Source organism: Phasianus colchicus, chromosome 12 (assembly GCF_987193195.1).
Source record: "Phasianus colchicus chromosome 12, bPhaCol1.hap1.1, whole genome shotgun sequence".
NCBI classification, from domain to species: domain Eukaryota; kingdom Metazoa; phylum Chordata; class Aves; order Galliformes; family Phasianidae; genus Phasianus; species Phasianus colchicus.
The window spans coordinates 19,353,128-19,371,595 of record NC_143447.1 but is presented as its reverse complement, the minus strand read 5'-3'; the positions used below and the strand labels follow the sequence as shown (position 1 = coordinate 19,371,595).

General features: G+C 40.7%; 2 protein-coding genes across 7 annotated transcripts in view; both read right to left on the bottom strand.

Annotated features, from left to right (window-relative positions):
- Positions 1-3,254: 3,254 nt before the first annotated feature.
- Positions 3,255-6,303, bottom strand: C12H15orf61 (chromosome 12 C15orf61 homolog). Its single transcript, XM_031587878.2, has 2 exons — positions 5,224-6,303; positions 3,255-3,934 (listed from the first exon to the last, which is right to left on the bottom strand). Exons 1-2 carry the CDS (start codon positions 5,552-5,554, stop codon positions 3,807-3,809), a joined length of 459 nt encoding a protein of 152 aa, XP_031443738.2. The 5' UTR covers positions 5,555-6,303; the 3' UTR covers positions 3,255-3,806.
- Positions 6,304-7,384: 1,081 nt separating this feature from the next.
- IQCH (IQ motif containing H) overlaps positions 7,385-18,468 on the bottom strand; it is a 60,358-nt gene continuing 49,274 nt past the window's right edge. For 2 of the 6 annotated variants that reach the window (XM_090149177.1, XM_090149178.1), the window contains exons 13-17: positions 16,525-16,692; positions 13,540-13,665; positions 12,073-12,134; positions 10,706-10,814; positions 7,385-9,446 (exon numbers count right to left, since the gene is read on the bottom strand). In XM_090149177.1, the coding sequence (XP_090005303.1) occupies positions 9,345-9,446; positions 10,706-10,814; positions 12,073-12,134; positions 13,540-13,665; positions 16,525-16,692 (567 nt within the window). In that variant the 3' untranslated portion in view covers positions 7,385-9,344. The remainder of the gene's footprint in view (positions 9,447-10,705; positions 10,815-12,072; positions 12,135-13,539; positions 13,666-16,524; positions 16,693-18,468) is intronic. The other 4 variants (XM_031587871.2, XM_031587872.2, XM_031587870.2 and 1 more) reach the window with 3 other exon arrangements.

The window sequence follows — 18,468 nt, the reverse complement described above, 5'->3', positions numbered from 1 at the left end:
CAGGATTACACCATTCAGCCACAAGGCAAGCTGTGGATGGATGCACGTTCTGCTCAGCTGGATGAGAGCTCCAGGTGGCTTCAGGTTCCTTGAAAGACTGGGAGAAGAACTGCAGGGAAAGACGGGCAATTCAGAGGAAGGGGACACACCACTTATTTTCGAAACAATGTCAGAGAATCGACAACAACTGGGAACATCACTCTTTGGTGCAGACGTATCTAAGTTTAGCATCAATTCAGAGTGGAAAACAGCTAGGAACTTCAAGCTGAAATTGTGTCCACTGGAAGGTTATCAAGCAAAGAAGGGATGCCATTATACATAACTAATGATATTTAAGCACAGTGAACTGCCTAAAACTAGGTTTGCATTAGTAGTCAGAAAACATTGTTAAAAAAACATGAAAACACATCTTATTCCACTTCGGAGAAGCGATATCAGAAAACAGTATTTCCTGGGGTACTATCATTAGTGCTACACAGTCTCTAGTGAAACATTTGTCAAACATACAAAAAGGTATAAAAGTGAAATATAGTAATTAAGACCTGGGCTTTATTGATTGTGTGGTTTAAGTAATTTTTCACTACAAACATAAGATTTAATAAGTATAAGTAGTTAAAGATCCTGAGTTGGCCGTAGTCATTAGCATGTAATTGAACTGGTAAAAAAGATCAGTTAAACCTATGTTGATTACCACCTTATCTTTGAAAGGCAATTAAGGACCTCAATCATTGCAACAAGATTTGATTGTGCAGCCTTTATTGGACATTGATCTTTCAGCAAAGCGCAGTTACATTTTCCATTAATTTACAGTAGCACAGTTTAACTTGGATACCTGAAACCATTGACCTAGGTAAGATGTAATGCTAAGCGCTCGTTTAGGTTAAGATGCCCCCAGTAGTCATTACAGTTTAAAAGGACTGCTACAAGAAGCAGCTACCTGATCCACTGGGCTTAGAGTAAGGTTTCATTTATCTGAAGTAGTAGTTAAGCGCGGTGAAACAAAGCTCCCTGCCTTTTTCTGTCATCTCTCACTCATTTAAACATCATCCTTGAATACAGCAGAGATAATTAAGGCAAGAGTTACAAGATAAACTACACTTTGTTTCAAATGGAAGTGGAGCAGATCAAATTCACATAAAGTCATAAGGGTCACTTTGTAATTCAATCATCGACACAAAAAAAATCGTCTGAAGTGTATGTTGCACACATAACATATGCATAATATAATACACTGGAAAAGAAGCCCGTTAAGTCAAACAAGAAGCAAACTAGCCTGGACAGGAGGAATTCACAAAGCCTGGTTTCCTACAAGTTGGTCTCTTGAAGCCTTGTGGTTATGAGACAACACCAATGGGTCTCAGAGTCAAGAGAGAGCAGTTAGGCGTAACATGCACAAATCAATCAGCCTCTGAACAAACTGCTCATCTTTAAAGCCCACTTCAAGGACACTCCTGGACTTCTCCACAAGAGGAGGCCCTGTTCCTCTCATCCAGGATTGTCCCTATAGGAGCCGACAGCTACGAGGAGCTCCTGGCAATGAGGGTCAGAAAGATGAAAGAGAAAGGGCTCAGCTGAGTGCTGAGCCATCACAGCACTGCTAACACGTGTGTCCTTGCTTGCCATTCCTGTGCTCCCCAGAGACTCGCGGAGATTTTAGACAAGATGGTACCAGGCCACTGACATTTCTGCCTTGCATTCAGGTCAGAGCTCAAGATAAGTAACAACAAAAGATACTAAGAAGCAGCCACTTATAGCAAAAAGAGACCATAAGGCAGACGGTGCCTTTTACCTTTGGTTGAAGCCAGGGAAGTAGATATATATTCGTATTTGACAGCGATTTTGTAATTTAGTGACTTCTGTTATCCCTTCTAGCATATTTGCCATTTCATGTACTGCAGCAAGTCACACACAGCCTCAGCGAAACGAATGAACGATGCTATATTTGCACTCTGCCCTCAGACATCTTCTAGTTCATCCTTTAGCACGATCAGCTTCATAAGAGCAAGAGGTCTATTGATTTTCATGTAATACAAGAAAATATTACATTTGCTTAATTGTTACACAGTGAGATCATTGAACAAGAAATCAAGTCTCTATTTAATGCTGCAAGCAGCACAGAATTGCAGTAATCAATAGGGTAGTTTGTCAAAGACGTTCTCTAAGGAGACTTGCCCATCACTGTATGGACAAGGAGTCACGTTGCCTGCAGTTATTGAAAAACAGGTAAGCAAAGTCAGCAGTACACATTATCAGAAATCAAACAAGCTGCAGTGAGTGGAGGTGCAACTCCAATAAAGAGCTGTATTTATAGTCTGGTAATTAAAAACCATTTTATCAACCTCGTGTTGAGACTAAACCTTTACAGCAGGATATTGACAAGATCCGCAGCAATGAATGAGCAGTATTTGACTCTAAACTTATGAGCTGCAGTTATTTAACTTTCTCCAATACAGTGAGAAGCAGTTCTAGAATAACACTAACAGTCATTTTTACTATTAATGAGGTTTCTTATCATACTGTTTCTTCATCACTGAGACCCATTAAACTCATGTCAAGAGTATTCACCAAGATAAAATACAACAGTGTGAGTGCTTTTCTGATTAAAGCATTACTTAGCGTTGCTTTTAGAAAACTGTACTGCTTCATTAAGTGGGGAACAGTTCCATTATCCGGAATTAAGTAAAAAAGTATTTAAATTACATTATATTGTAGCTATAGCTCGGCGATAATTTATTTAGGAATAGTGATTACCCTCCAAAAGCATCATGGACTCATTTTACATTTATCTTCCTATTATGAAAACTGGAATCATCGACTTCCATCACTGGACTCAGGATTTGGAATAGACAGCATTACCTGCTGGCATTAAAATTATGCACCAGTAATATAACTGTACAGGCACTTCTCTTAACTTTTAATCCATCAATTCCATGCTTTCCAGTCTCCAAATAATTCCCTGTAAGCTTTTTTTTTTTTTTTTGGTCCATGTTTCCAGCTGAATTTAAGTCTTCCCACCTTCATCTTTGCCTGTTTTCACCTACAGCTCGGGAGATCATTCGCCTTGGACAGTAATGAGGGTTGTATTCTTTTCATTCTTCTACATCAATTAAAAATACCAGCGATTTGTACAGATTTAGTCCCTAGCACTATCTTACATTACTTTAGCTTTATTACTTGCCTATAAACCAACCAAAAGACAAGAAATACAATGCATGTACCTGGAATTGAAATATTATAAAATAAAAACCAAAACCAACCATGAAGCATATATTAAATACTTTATTTAAATACCACTTAAAGAAATGTGATACATACAGCCTTTTTTTTTCCCCCAACTTCTCACAGGTATTTTTTCTAGAAAGCCTTCTGGTACTGCTAGCAGTCAGTGCCATGGATTCATCCAAACCCTCTCACAACTGTAACCACTAATACATCCAACTAGTTGAGATTTAAGCAGTTCAGTGCTTTCAGGGACAGCCTGAGAAGTCTCAAGAATTCACAGTTCACATTGGTAGATGTACCTTTTTAAATTATTAGAAGCTTCTTGAACAGTTCCAGTCACTGATTTACATACATTCTAACACCCTCAGAGATATTAGTTCTTGTCCCAAAGCTTTTTCAACTTTACTGTCCTCTCCAAAAACAAACCTATTGCCAAAAAATTCCAGGAAGCTTCCTGAAGACACAGTGTTACACCATATAAAAACACAGAGCTAGGTTCAGTTCTCTTTAGGCACCGGGAGCAGATACTTGGTAGCAGCTGTAACATGGAAACCCACCAACTGACATTACTTGAGGGCACCATTTCAGTACATTGCGCCTTCATCTTCTTTATTTAGAAAATAAATAGTAACTGGGCCATGACTGGTGTGAACAGTCTCTGTGACACTGACAAAGAACCAGGAGCCAATTCCATAGAGTAAGGTTGGGATGCCTATGAAAAGACAAAAACACGTTACATACAAAGACAGCAAGCCAGGAAAAGCAAGTCTGATGATTAACAGTAAAGAATTCAGATATTAAATAGAGGAAAAGCATTCCTGTAAAGCAGTGCTAATAATATTCTGCCCTTACTGAAACGCTTACAAGAGGCGTTGGTGCACACTATGCTCCTTGTGCCTGAAAGAAACAAGACTCAGAAAGCAGCTTAAGAAAAGCAGTACACAACAGAAGAAAATGGGATGGAAGCAGTGAAATGTGATGTCTACAAAGTCTGCTTTCTTCCGGTTTAAAGAAAAATCCAAATACACGCCCACAAAGACACCCACCCAGACACCAGCTGAGTCTCGCTAGGTGCGAGGGAAGCAGGAAGAACTGGCGCTGACTGAACAGATCAAGAGAAGTTGCTTGGGGGAAAAATGAACTCAGTGGTCACAACTACAAACAGCGCCATCGTTTTTAACACTGTTGAATGACCACCTGCTACAGACAGTATTTCACCTAATACAGGATAAAAAAAATGGAGATGGATTTGGGTCTCCAATTCAGTAAGACAGAGCACTGAATTCAATGTACTCTGAGTTACCTAAATGTTTCAACTAGATTCTCAATAGCGATGGGCTGACATTTCAGCATGGCACACGCACAGCAGCTGCAAGAGAGAAAGGTCTGATAAAATCAGATGAAAAGTTATTACAGGGAAAAAAAGATCTCAGTAGCTATTTTCTCACTACGTGTGGTAAGAAGGGGAGAAGATAAGGAGCAAGAAGTTACTGAGGGCATGCAAAGTGAAGAACTTCTCTTTAAATTAAATATAAAAACAAGGAATGGATGGAGATAGTTATTTAAAAGCTGGCAGTGTTGCATTCGTAGACAATACTCATATCCGTAGATTTCAAAACATACAGAAAACACTTTAAAATACACGTTTTGAAAGACGTGGCGGTACCGACTGCGCTGTTTATTGATAAGCACGGAGCAGCCCGCACGGCAAGCAGCAGCCATCAGCTCGGTCCTTCCTCACAAGCGAACCGCCGCGCTTCAACCGCAGCGCCCGCTCAGACGGCGGCGATTCGCGGCGGCTTTCCGGGATATTTCCGGCGGGACCCCAGAGCGACAAGCGCGGCCCCGCGGGGTGCAGCGCCCGCCCCGCAGCGCGCACAGCGCGTCGGGCAGCGCCGGGAGCCGCCACGGAGCGGGGCGGCAGCGCCGGGTCACCGCCGGAGGGCGCGACCCCGGGGGGGTGGGGGGGAAGGGCGGCGGGGCCGGGCGCCGCGCACTCACCGACGTTGAGCGCCTTCAGGGCGGTGAAGGCGGCGTTCTGCAGCGCCAGGTCCTGCGGGGCGGCGCGGGAGCAGTGGTACTTGACGAAGGGGAAGCAGCCGGTGCGCAGGACGTGGTAGTTGGCGCCGTCCACGCGCCAGTTGAAGTGCGAGAGGCCGAACTGGTCGTTGCGCACCGCGCTGTACTTAACGCAGTACGACGTCCAGTGGGGCAGGCCGCGCTGCCGCAGGTGCTGGCTCAGCACCTCCGAGGCGTCGGGGCGGGCCGACGGCACTCTCCCCCACAGCAGCAGCCCCACCACCGCCTCGTGCAGCCGCCTCAGCGCCTGCATCCCGCGGGCCGCCCCGCCCCCTCCAGAGGACGCGGCCGGCGCGCGTGCGCGAGACGGGCGCGCTTCCCGCGCATGTGCCGGCAGCGCGCGGCGATCCGACCTTTGGGCGGGAAAAGGCGCTGAGGGGCGGCGTCAGACACGCGGTGTCCCTTTGTACGAATACCTCAATAAAAGCCGCGGTTTGAACCGCCAGCCGTTCTGCTTGAGGAAAATTGTCCAGAAGAGCGACAGATTTTTTCTTTTAATAATTACAGGCAATACCTCACACTCAGCAGTCTTAAATCGTTGAGCTGTTCGTGAGTTACTACCAACAACGCGCCCTGTTTATTTACTGCAATGCACTACGTGTCTGTGGGACCAGTAATTATCAATCATCAAACTCACCTCCCATAATTAATAGAGCATAGAGCTTCCTTTGGGATCTATCCTTATTAGCAGGAGCAGAGGCTGAGGATGGGAGAGGTGGGAGCTGAGGTGAAGGGCAGAGCTGTGTTACAGTGAGAGGGACCTCAGGCTTCCCAGTGAGCAGGCACTGCCTGTCCAGCCAGCGTACTTCATCACAGTTACATGGAGTTATTTCAAGATACTTTGCTGTTAAAAATAAACAAAGGGAGAATTCTTCACCTCCAGCAGCAGAACGTCTTGCTGGTTGAGCGAACATGGCTGTATCCTCGCTGAGACGACGCGCCCTGCAGATGGGGTGAAGGACCACCTGCGTCTTCCAGTGCACAGCAAAACATTGCCTGCCTGACACTGCTCAAGAATCAGGACCAGAATGACCATTTCTTAAAGGTGAAGATGGAACTAGTACGGAGCATGCTGTCGAAAGACTGCTATTAACATTTAGATTCACAATTAAGGTCTCTGTGCGTGTTGGATTCTGCTGTAGTCAGGCAGTTCTGGTAGTGCCATTTTTACATCTTACATTTCCAGGGATTTGTTACTTTTTAGGTACAAATTCTCCTAAATTTACTTTTTAAAGACCAGATTTTTTAAAGGAAATGGGGCGTTAGGAAAGATCTCCCATCTGTTGTATTCCTCTGCTGTTGAGGTGCACTCTCCAGCTTCAGATGTTTGTGTAGTCAATGCAAAGAAGCAGAGCTTTTACAGCAAGGAGTATTCCCAAGCAAACTACAGATTAGCCCACAGCAGCTGAGCTATCATTAACGTCAAAGCCAACAGCAAAAGCTACAGGAACACACAGTGGCCATGACATGCACTGTTTCAATGTCTTAAGATCTGAGGAACGCCCTACAGGCCAGGAACAACAGCTCTGTGCATGGAGGTGACAGGACTTCACACAGACGTGGGACAGTCAGGTTGGTGCTTTGTGCATTTTGCATACTGGTGGGGAGAGAGCATAGGCTACAGTCTGTCAGTTCTTGCACAACCATGATTAACACAGATGTAATTTTAAAAAGCCGTTGAGATTCATGAAATGCTATCAACTGAATGCATGTCTTCATCTGCAGCCCTCGCCCATTGAAAGCATGATACCTTTATTTTAATTGTCTGTCTTCTGCAGCTGATGCCCAGCCCCAATGCCCCTCCTGTTCTTCCACAGGCATTCCTCCGCACCTTGCAGCTGGGGAACCAGCCTGGGCTTTTGCTGTCATTAGCTGCAGAATTCTTTGGCAATTGCTGATGAGCAGCTATGCCTGGGTCATCTTTTATCTCTTGATTCCCACATTTCCCACTTGCTGTGTTTCTTCCTAGTCTAGATCCTATTTTAAATATTGCTAAAATTCCTGCTATGGTTCAAGAATTCTGTCATTCCTTTAGGGCATGGGAATAAATATTTCCATAGTCAGGAGAACAATAGCTATATTTCTGACTTCTTTTTGGAGAATGATAATTTCAGTTTATAGCTGTTGTATTAAAAAAAATAACAAAACACTTTTGGCACCAGCAGCATGGGAGTTGAATGTGAGAGACTGTGAATCCATCCATCCATCAGCTCAACACTCAGAAGTGTTAATAGTAATTAAAAACTTTTTTCCTCGAAATACATTTCACACTTTACACATACTGAGAAATCTCTCTCACCACGGGAACTTTCAGATCACTTGTCCTCTGCAAAAACAGGTACAGTTGTCTTTTGTCAGAATAGAACAAAGACATAAGGAAGTGCAGATTTCATTTACTCCTAGGACACTGAAGTCTACTAAGTGCCAGTGAACTAATGAGCCTCTAAGACCTTATGTTGTTCTGGCTTGGATCAAAGCTTAATTTTCCTTAACCCTTAAGAAACTAGCTGACTCCTAGGCTGATACTGATGTGTTCTTCTATACCTCCTACCCCAGGTTTCTGCTTTTTTCTTTCTTTTTTTTTTTAATTGACCAAACTGGGACATTAATAGAGCTTGGAGATCAAGCTCTAGGTGAAAAATCCTTGAAGGGTAGCTTGGCACTAAAACAGAATGCAGTGAGAAGAAGGTAAGAAATGCATATTAGTCTGTAGCTTGTCGAAGAAGATCACAGAACAAAAACAGCTCATCTTGTTGGAAGAACAAATGAGAAATTATACTATGTTTTCTTAGCAAATTATTTCTCGGCAAGTGAGAGATCTCTGCTATACCTTTCACAGCCCAAAAGACCTATGTTGTTTTCATTACTAACCATGAAAACTTCTAGGAAGTATGTTCACTGGCTAAATTTCACATTACAAAAATCTGTGTAAAATTTATGTGGAAAAAAAACAAGACAACATTGAGATGATATCAAAAAAGGTACAAGAACAAACAAGAATTAAACAAAAATATGCTTAGATTTTTAGTTGAAACCCATCTGCAAGGAGTTACTTCTGTGACTAAGGAAGAAGAGAAAAACATTAACACAGAAGGCTGTGTGTGAAACTGATAGGTCAAAGACTCAGAGGCACTGGAAAAAGTAGATGCTGATCTCTCATTGCTTGCTCACATTAATAATTTGTCTTAAAACTGATTTTGCCTGAGGTTTTTGGGTAGTAAGTCCATTTTGCCATGCATAATACAATAATAAGCATCCAAGGGAGAAAGATGAGCTCTTCTACAGTATAATTTAGAATGTGTTTTCTTTTGGGATAAGGTTACGGATCTGATGGACAAAGGTACAAATGTAGCAGTTGTTCTCAATGTAAAACACACAATAATTCTGACGAACAAGTCAGCAGTATCTGAAATGCAGAATATATCTGATGAAGAGGTCTGCAAAAGTCACAGCATACTGGGAATTATAGTACAAACGTGATTCTCAGAATCTAATGTTGCACCAATGTTATTACTATTATTTTTCATAATTTGAAACTGAGCATAAAATAACTGCTGCAAAAGCTTGTAGATAATAAAATACAGGAATGATAGCAATAAAGACGTTCAGTTCTAAAGAGGAACCTGAGATGCTGGACTTCTGGATAAGAAAGCAATGAAGTGAATTATTTACATGTAGAAGAACCCAGGACTTACTCCTCTGTTGGAAGCCTTTATTTTAGTAGACAGTAGGTTCATGAGGTCTGGGTACACCACTTCTATGGGAACGTTAGCAAAGCAAATCTCACTTAGGATTTTTGATTCTAGGAACAGAAAGGTTTGTTCCACAGAAACATGTTAGGGATGTTTACTATGATACTCTGTTTTTGAATAGTTTATTTTGTGAAATAAGGGCTATTTCTGTAATTACTGTATTCAAAAATCATGGATACTTATTGTCCCAGGTTATATTCACATGCCAGTGCAGAAGGAAAACCAAACGTGTTCTTACAGATGAGAAAGCATTTCCAGAAGCATAAAGAACACTTAAACATCTTCTGTTAACTATTCTTTCAGAGCATCTGCTTTTGAAGGATGCTCTTCTTCCAATTTCAGTTTGTTTTCTGCTGTAACTCCTAGAATTGCTTCAATATCCTGAATTGCCATCTGTAACAGATTCAAAGAATATAAGTTATTTAATGGACATTATAATGAAATCTAGCAGCCAAAATGCACAGCTGGTTGCACTTGCTTCCAAAAGGTAAAAAGTGTTCCACAGGAGAGGATGCAGCAAGTAAATTTACTCTTACTTTGAGTCTGCTACAATAATACAAAGTAGTACAAAACTTTGAGAAATAAAAATATATTTCCTTGCACTTTGTATTTCTAATCAGCTAACAGGTGCCTTATTTCACAGATGTAAATCATTGTTAATTCACTGTGAAGATTTCCTTGTGATATTTTTCTTCAGTGGTTACTTTTGGCTCCCTCAGATTGAAAAAAAAGAAGTATATTTTGTTTTTCTGTAACAGGATGAAATTTAATTATATCTTCTCTAAAACTCTCATTTCACAGTCTGCTTATCAGAGGAAAATACTGTCAGAGGTAACACTAGAAACAGTCTGACAAATTATGTGATGTGACTTCAGTGTGAATCCACAACACGGTGCTCCCCTCCAGCTTTCTACAAAATGCTTACAGACAAAATCTCAGAAACTTTGTGAAGTTAAAGGTCATATAGTTTAGCAAAAGAACTGCCTCTGGAAATCTCTTTTTGGCAACCAGGTTGTCACAAAGGAGCTTCAGAGGCACTCCTGGGGGAACATTCCCAGCGTGACAAGCCTCAGCACTTTGTCCTGCCTCCACGGGCAGCTCCTGAGCGCATCCTCTGGCACACAGGGGTGGGCACTGTGGGCAGACTGAAAGAGCAGAGAAACACGGGGAACAAAACTGATGGCAAAAATTAATGGAACCAAAGTTGAAGGATGTGAAGTAACCAACTGAGTGCTCTGAGTCTGCCTGCTTAAATCAGAGTTAATAATCTAAGGAGCTATTAAAAATGAGAAGCTTGTTTCTAATTTAAAATTCCTACTTTGATGATGTTTCCTTAAGATAAAATAGACAATTGAGACAGAACTGTCTGAAGCAGCGCCAATAACTCCTTTGCTTCTTACAAGGGAAAATCAGGAGCACTGCATTGTAAATGACTTCAAGCTGGAGTATGTCTCTTCTCAAAGAAAAAGTTTCAAACTTAAATTTAACTAACAGGTTCCTTGGGAGACTTACTGTATTGACCTAGACACTGTAAAATACATACTGCGAGCAATAAGAAAGGAATGGTTTAGCACTTGTTTATGATACAGCATGAGGTATTTTCAGCCCTTGTGCAGAAATTAACCAGGATCGTTAGTTAATTAACACCTCACCTTAAAATTGGTCTCGCCTTGCATATTAGGTGCTGATATTTCTTGATGGATGATGAAGAGATTGCGAGCAAAGGTCATGAGGACCCCCTGGAGATCCTCTCCGATTGTTCTGTTAATGATATCCAAACAAATGAGTTTACCAATGATTCCCTTCACATGCTTAAAAACAATCGCCCTCTCATTTGTGCCTGTCTGGTGATGGAATTTAATGAGGATTTTCAATCTCACAAGGTGGCAATCTTCAGGGAGATATGAAAGATGAGGCTCCATTTTAACTTGTCAACAGAAAGGATTTGTGTAATAAATAATTTTTATTAATCAACGGCAGAAGTAAGCAGAAAGGTTTCAGTTATTCCAAGTAAAAGACAGTCATTGAGTTAGGAGCGAGACATCAGAACACTTTAAATACCTGGATTAGTTTTGAAGAACTGTTAAATCTGCCTGCAATTTGTGACAGACATCTAATAGGAATTTCAGCAGTGTCAGCATTTCTTAGATTGCTGTATCCTTCTTAGAAGTATAAACATTACCTTGTGAGGGTTTGGTTTCTCAGTGCTACAGACAGACTCTCGGTACACACTGTCAGGGAATAGGATATCGTTCTGAGGAACAGTGTCCCTCATTTGCTCACTGGAACTGACAATAGATCTCCAGTGTTGCAAAATGGATTATACAGATGCTTTAAGTATGTTGGTGATGTCCTATCACATTATATCCTTGAAAATTCCACATTAAGATAATGAAATTGCACTGGAAAGCTAGTGGAAGACTATCTAGGATCAGAAAATATGGCAAATATATGACGGCGTTCTTACTAATTTATTATTACAACTGGCAACCCAAGCTGGCGATCCCAGAGGTGGTGGTGTTTCTTACCAAGGGGAGCAACTTCTGAAGTATTATCCTAAAGGAGTCAGAAAGAGTGTAGGTAGGATGCAGTATCTCTAACATACAGGCTCTATTTTCCAAGGCACACAGCTAATAATTAAAGTGAAATCCCATTGGTGGGGACAACCTCAACAACCTCCAGCAGCTCGCAGACTCCTAAAAGAACAGTTTACCAGTGATCTCGTCTTCAGTTTCTCCACATTTATCTTGCATAACTCCCATACTTGCTATCTACCTGTCTCTGCACTCATTCTGTTTTAGCCTCAAGGAAAATTAATCCAATGAAAGACAGCTTTCAGCTGAGTTATTGAGCCAAATCAACTCCCAGAGGTGTGAAAGTACCGAAGTCTCTACACTTGTTTGTTTTCTGCACGACTTTTGTTAGAACCCATGCCAGCACACACTGTGGTGCCACTCTTTTCAGATCAGCTGTGTTCCCAGCTGCTTATCAGTCTGCACAACTGACAGTGTTTACTTACATCATTCCCAATCTGTATCGCTTCTGATCATCATACAATATGAAAACAGTTCCCTGTTTTTCCTGTGAAATAGAAAGACAAATCTGCTTTAATTATTTCTAACATAGTGATAATTATGACAAATACATTGGACAGTAAGTAAATCATCATATCTAAGAAAGAGTAGTTTGGAATTGTCTGCAATGGATTACTGCTCAGTTAAGTAGATTAATGCTCTAATTATTGTGGAGAATACAATGTATTAACTTCATCTAAAAAGAATACACACATCAAAGTCCATTCAGTAGGAAAATACTTCTGTTCTAGTGCAACAAGAGATGGTCATAAGAACCTTATATAACAACTGTGTAAAGAGACAATTTTTATTATCAAGAGACAAGTTAACCTCTAAAAGCTTTATCCTTGCTTTAATTTAGACAGTGAAAAAGTTTAGATTTTCCTGTTCTTAAATTTTGTTCTGATAAACACAGGGCATGAACTTTCATTAACCTCTGCTGTGTTCATCATGGGCCTGATGCTCACAAGTGCACTGGCAACAGTTATCACATGGCACTGTGAGAGTGCTCATGAACAGGTGCCATTCCTGGGGAGAATTTATACCAAGGAAACATAATAAACTCTGTGTTTCCCAATGAAACCCTGTGCCCTAGGATCTGAAATCTCTTGCCTGCTCTTCTGTCCCACCTAACACCTTCTATATTCCTTAAATTTTATTATTTTCCTTGTATAATTCTGTTCATAAGCCTTAAGCACTTCCCTTCCTAGCAAAGACTGCATTTTCATTTCTTCATGCCTCTCCTGTTCTCCCTTGTCACCTGACCTTTTTGCCTCTGAAGGTGTATTTTATAGTATGGGTACACATACATGTGAAATGGCCTTGTTAGGCCAAGTGCTGTTGTGAAAACTCTGTGCTAGTGTTGTCCTAAGCCCAAGCACAGCCCCTGGCTGACGGCTATAATCCTTTTTGCCCACATTCTGTCAAATAAACCAGCCAGGAGAGCGTCTCTCTGTAGTCTCCAGGAGAGCAGTGTCTCACTCCCTGGTGTGTAATTTAAACATGTGGTAACACACTTCATCCTTGGCTGCTTCCAGGCAGACTCCAAAGCAACAGACATCTCAGTACTGTGGTTTTTCAAGACTCATATCCCAGATGAAGTAAGCTACCAGGTGTCGGGTGTAATACTAGAGTAATTTTTGCAGGAACAGGTGAAGACTTTCACTCAACTTAAAGTTCATTAATTAGCATCGTGATAGCAATTTAAAATAAAATTAATGGTGATGTATTCTTATAGGTCCTCTTCAACATAACTCCAGTCTAAACACACAGCAAGGAGCTGGCTCCAGCAGAACTCAATATTATGCTCAACCATATACTTCAACTTTACCTTTTTCCACATGGTTTCACAATATGAGAAGTTAGATACAAAAATTATACAGAATGAATATCATGATTTGTAGTCTTCATACCTGGAGGTCAAATCCAATACCATGAGCTTTACACATCTGGAGGAGAACACTGTAGTAGATGACTGAAAGACTGGAGTGCCTCAGCTGACTGCTTGCTACTGCACAGCGGCTGCTTCCTGGAGAAGGCTGGAGAAAACAATAGAAGTTTCCCTGTTTTCATGCCATTTTATATCAGAAACTAAGATGTTTCTATCTAAATAAAGGGTTTTTTTTTCCCCTCAGTTTCACCAGTGTAAGCATGAACTAAGGCCACTGATTCCTTCTGGAGGAATTTGTAACAACGTCTATTGCAGATAGGCATTTCCATGCAGTGAAATTAAATCCTCACCTTACACTGTACACAAACCTGTATATCACAGAAGTAAACTACAGAATTAGAGAATTAGTGACATTTCAAGTGCTGACTTCATGACTAAGCATGTGATCTTTTTCCTGTAAGTGTTTGCCCAAGCTCAGTGACTCCATGGAGCTATTCAGCTGGTACCAGTGGGTGTGTGCTATGGGTGAAAGTCAGTACAGCATTTGAGTTCGAGCTCAATCAGTGCTTAAGCCTGGAGAACAGAAATGTTGCATTGCATAGAATTTGATAGAGATGTTCTCCTAAACTAGGGAAGGCTTTTCTGTAGTGTTCTTTTGAATACTGGACTCTGTTCGGAGTGAGGATGCTGCACATTGAAGCGTGTAATTTACAGTATTTTCTCCAAAATAATATTTGTTTTGACAGTGACTCATTTAAGTTGACATAGTTGAAATCCTTATATAATACATCTCTGCCTGAAAATTAATCATGTTTATAATATTCTGAGAATTAATAACACCCATTGCTCAAGTCATTAACTTAAAAAAGGAGCTTCCAAAATCTGTTCTCTGCAGTAGGGGACCACAAATAAATGAATGCTTGATAAAATAATCCAAGTAGCAGTTTAACAAGCGTAAACTTGAATGTGGCTGCAATAACACAGAACTATTGTTTAAGGGTTGGCATCAGGTTGATGAGGTGCTTATTTCAGCTACAAAGCATGCATACACATGCATAATGAACTGCAGTATGAATTATTAATGTGTTGCTTATTTAGCCTCATCTGTCTAGAAGATAATGTATCCTAACTATAATGAGTGATTGGTTTTGTACATAATTACAGTAGCAGCAGTATCTAGGAAATTTGTTCTTTCAAAGAAGGATTTCTAAAAATAATATCATGACACAAACTGAGTTGCTGCTCCATTTTATCAAAATCAAACCTACTAGGATTGAGAATATATAATAAATTAAAAGGGACAGAATCATTATTAACATCATAATTTCACACAAAGTGTTTTACTTAATCATTCATTACAGATCATGTGCTGTAAAAGCATTTGTCTCTTTGTTTGTTTGTTTTTCCCTAAAGATGCTTTTCAGAGAGAGCACTTTTTTATAGTTAACTCTTAAGGAGATAAAAACCTCAGAAGGAGGAAGAAAAATAAAGAATACGGTGACGATTTATGTTAATTCTGACAGAATTTTAATTAAAAAAAGTTGCTACTTGATTACTTTTCATTTCTAAAACTTGTACTACTGGGACCAATCATATCTAATTTACTTCTCTCCAACTAGAAGTGGTTACTTGACAAGAACCAATAGATCAAGAGCTCATTAACCTCTGAATTACAGATCCATGACATCTTTGGATGGTGCTACATTCCTCCTCTTTGTCAGAAAAAGAGGAGTTTTGACTCTTCAGTCAAAATATGTAAAAGCAGCATCTGTCTTTCTTACACATACCTGCATACACTTTTTAATCTCTGACTTTCCTAAAGGTCTTTCTGCCCTTTTAGAGGGACAGTCTCGATGTTGAGAAGTCTTATTAAGTAAGTCCTCCACCAATAAACATTTTAATCTAACAGGTCACCATAATAGAAGATAGTTGTGTTAGCCACGAAAGCACCCATGGTAGGTTGCTAAGGGTTCAAAGTAATATACAAATATCTTCTGTAAACTCACATCCCTGTACAGCACTGATGTGGACACAACTTAGACTACTCAGAGAGATTAAAGTGAGACTGACAGGAAGCAGCAAGTGCCACGTCACAGCATTCCAGTTCCTACCTTGGAAATGCCTGGCTACCACAACAAAACCTACAACCCCCAACACCTGGGCATTGTGTGCATCACAGCATGTAGCACTGAGTGTGGATGAGTCTCACCTGGCAATGAAGAGCAGTAAGATCAAGCAGGGGAGAATGCAGGACTCGAATGTCCTGCTTTGTCCTGTGAACTGCTTCCTTCTGCCCCTTAGGCTTTGTAACTGGTCCAGAGAGAGCAAGGAAAGGGGAATACAACTGCATGCTCCTGCTTAAGGAGCTCAGGATGCTAAGAGCTCTTCCTGTTCAGATGGCTGTGTCCGTAATTAATACTGAATAGCTAGGTGGCTCCAGTGCTGTGCAGAACTTAACCAAGGTTCTGAGAACCAACATTTGGGTTTAACATAAGTGTGAGCTCAGAGGGATTTACACATCTGGATCCTTCCATGGATGTAGCCCTGACTGTTGCACACTTAGCTTTGTGCATGAAAGTACAAAGCTGGGGTAGAACTTCAGTGCTGAATTCTGATTCCAAATCACAGTGCGTGAGCTGAAGGCTCGGATTTCCTCTTGACTGCTTTTTAGTCTCTCCTATAGAGCAGTGCTTTTAGCTCCTCCCTTTTTCTTGCAACTTAGAAACCACTTGTTTTTTTACAACTTGAAAGATATTTATTTAGAAGCTAGTTGCTATCACAATCAATGTTATTGAGTGCAAAGGATAAATAATCAACTACCCATAGGCATTCAGAACCTTTATTTTAATTTCTAATGCAACAGTATCCCATTTATTTTATTAGCATTCTAAAACCTAAAAGCAGCAGTTCTACTATTCAGCTCCTTCAGAGCAGTGATCTAGAGCAGATTTTTAACTTTTCAGTAACTTATATTAATAACTTTATTTGTGAACAAATCGCTGCTTACTGTTTTTGTCTCCTTGAGCTGAGTGCATTGGCTTTTCATTTGCCTCAAACCAAGAGGTACTGCAGAAAGGCCAGAGCAACAATCCAGGTTTCCATCTGACACATACAGTGTGAGCTGAGTCAAGGCCAGCTGGTCACTATAGCAAAGGTCAAGGTCTGTTGCCCATACCTGATCAAACACAAACAGGTGCATTTAAAAAGAACAAGAAAGGTGAGATTCAGCAATTGTCATCTATTCCTACATACATGTTGAAAATGTATACTTAAGGTTCCCTTGTGCTATTGCATTACTGGCCCCAGTAAAACAGTCAGAACTCCCAAGAAACTTCAAAAATAATTTCTTGGTGAGAATTGAAAGGTTAAGGGGAAGTCAGATACCTGTGCTACCAAGGTTTTAGCAAGGATTAGTAGAAGTAAATAGATCAACTCAACAGCTGTGAAACATGCATCACATTAAATAGGTAATTATCTAAATACTAAGTATCGCACCTGAATTTTTAACTGAAGAATAATTAAGGTTAAACGAAGTCAAACAAATAGGTATTTTTAGATAGAAAAAAGGAAGTTCTAAAAGGTAAAGTTTAACAGAGTAAAAGAAGTAGAGAAGAGTGGAATCTGTGTGCAGGAGTACCTCAAACACAGGCACATCCATCCTGCCTGATTACACATTATTGCACCCTGCAAAGAGGTTGTGGAGTCTCCTCCTTGGAGATCTTCCCAGGTGGCCTGGACATGGGCACCCTGCTGTGGGTGCAGGACTTGGAGCAGATGCACCCAGAAGTGCCCCTGGCCTCAAGCATGCTGTGGTTTGGCAGGCTGCACCAGCCTGTGAGATCCTGTACTAACAGAGGTCAATTCTCAGTGCAAGAACCTGCAATATCAGCAACACGGCATTGGTATGAGTCTCACTGGCCACGAAGAAGCCCCTTGCCAACTGGGTAGCATCTGCTCCCGCTTGGGTTTATCGGAGCCTGTGGTAGCACAGATAGGTAGGAGAGAAGCCCAACCCACCTACATGCAGGTCACATTCGCAGGCAATGGCAGAAATCTCACAGAACCCCCAAGAGGATTTCAAAGTGTTAGAGCCTATGGAAGCCTGCAAGATTAGTGGGGAGTAGGAGAATGGAGCACCACAAATTCTTTCTGTGACTCTCCTCTGCCCCAACAACCTGAGCATGGCTTTACTCATGAGTTTTTCCCTTTTAAAAAATGCTCGTGCCTACTATGCCAATGAGAAATGTTAATGCACACAAATATCTGCCCTACAGTGGACCCTTTTAAAACAAATCTAGCAGTGAATGACTTGAATAAGCCTCTGAATGTTAAATGGCATCATTATAAGGATATTAAGAGGTCAGGCAGTCAAGGCCTCTTGGTAAACTGAAGTTAATTTCTGAATCATATTCACATAGTAATGCCCTTTTTATAATGGTGAATAAATCACATCAGTAACAGTTGTTAATAACTAACTGCCAAGTATCTGGTGCTGTATTAAATATCCTATTTGTCAACTTAAATATTTCCTGCTGCACGGTATAAAATGCAAATCGGATGCTAATAGCTGGCTTTACTTAGTAAAAGGGGAATGTTCACCAATTACAGTGCTTAATTTTCTTCAATAATTTATTCTTTATCATCACTTCTGCAAGACAGGAAGGAACTTTCCTATCAATTTCTACTTTTCCAGTATGTGCTAACATTTTCAATGAGCTAACATTTTCAATAAGTAGTAATTATAAACTATGCATACAGTAAACATGTTACATTCATTTCCATAAATATTATCAACAGATCAGTAGTAGCAAACATGCTTTGAACCTTGTTTGAGTTGGGTTTTGGATTCTTGGTTAAAGTTCTGCCCCCAGAAGAGTTGGCTAGGCTATGTGAGGAGAGCAGGGCTTATTGCTCTCCAAGGGTTACTCATCAGCACAGAAAAATGAACTAG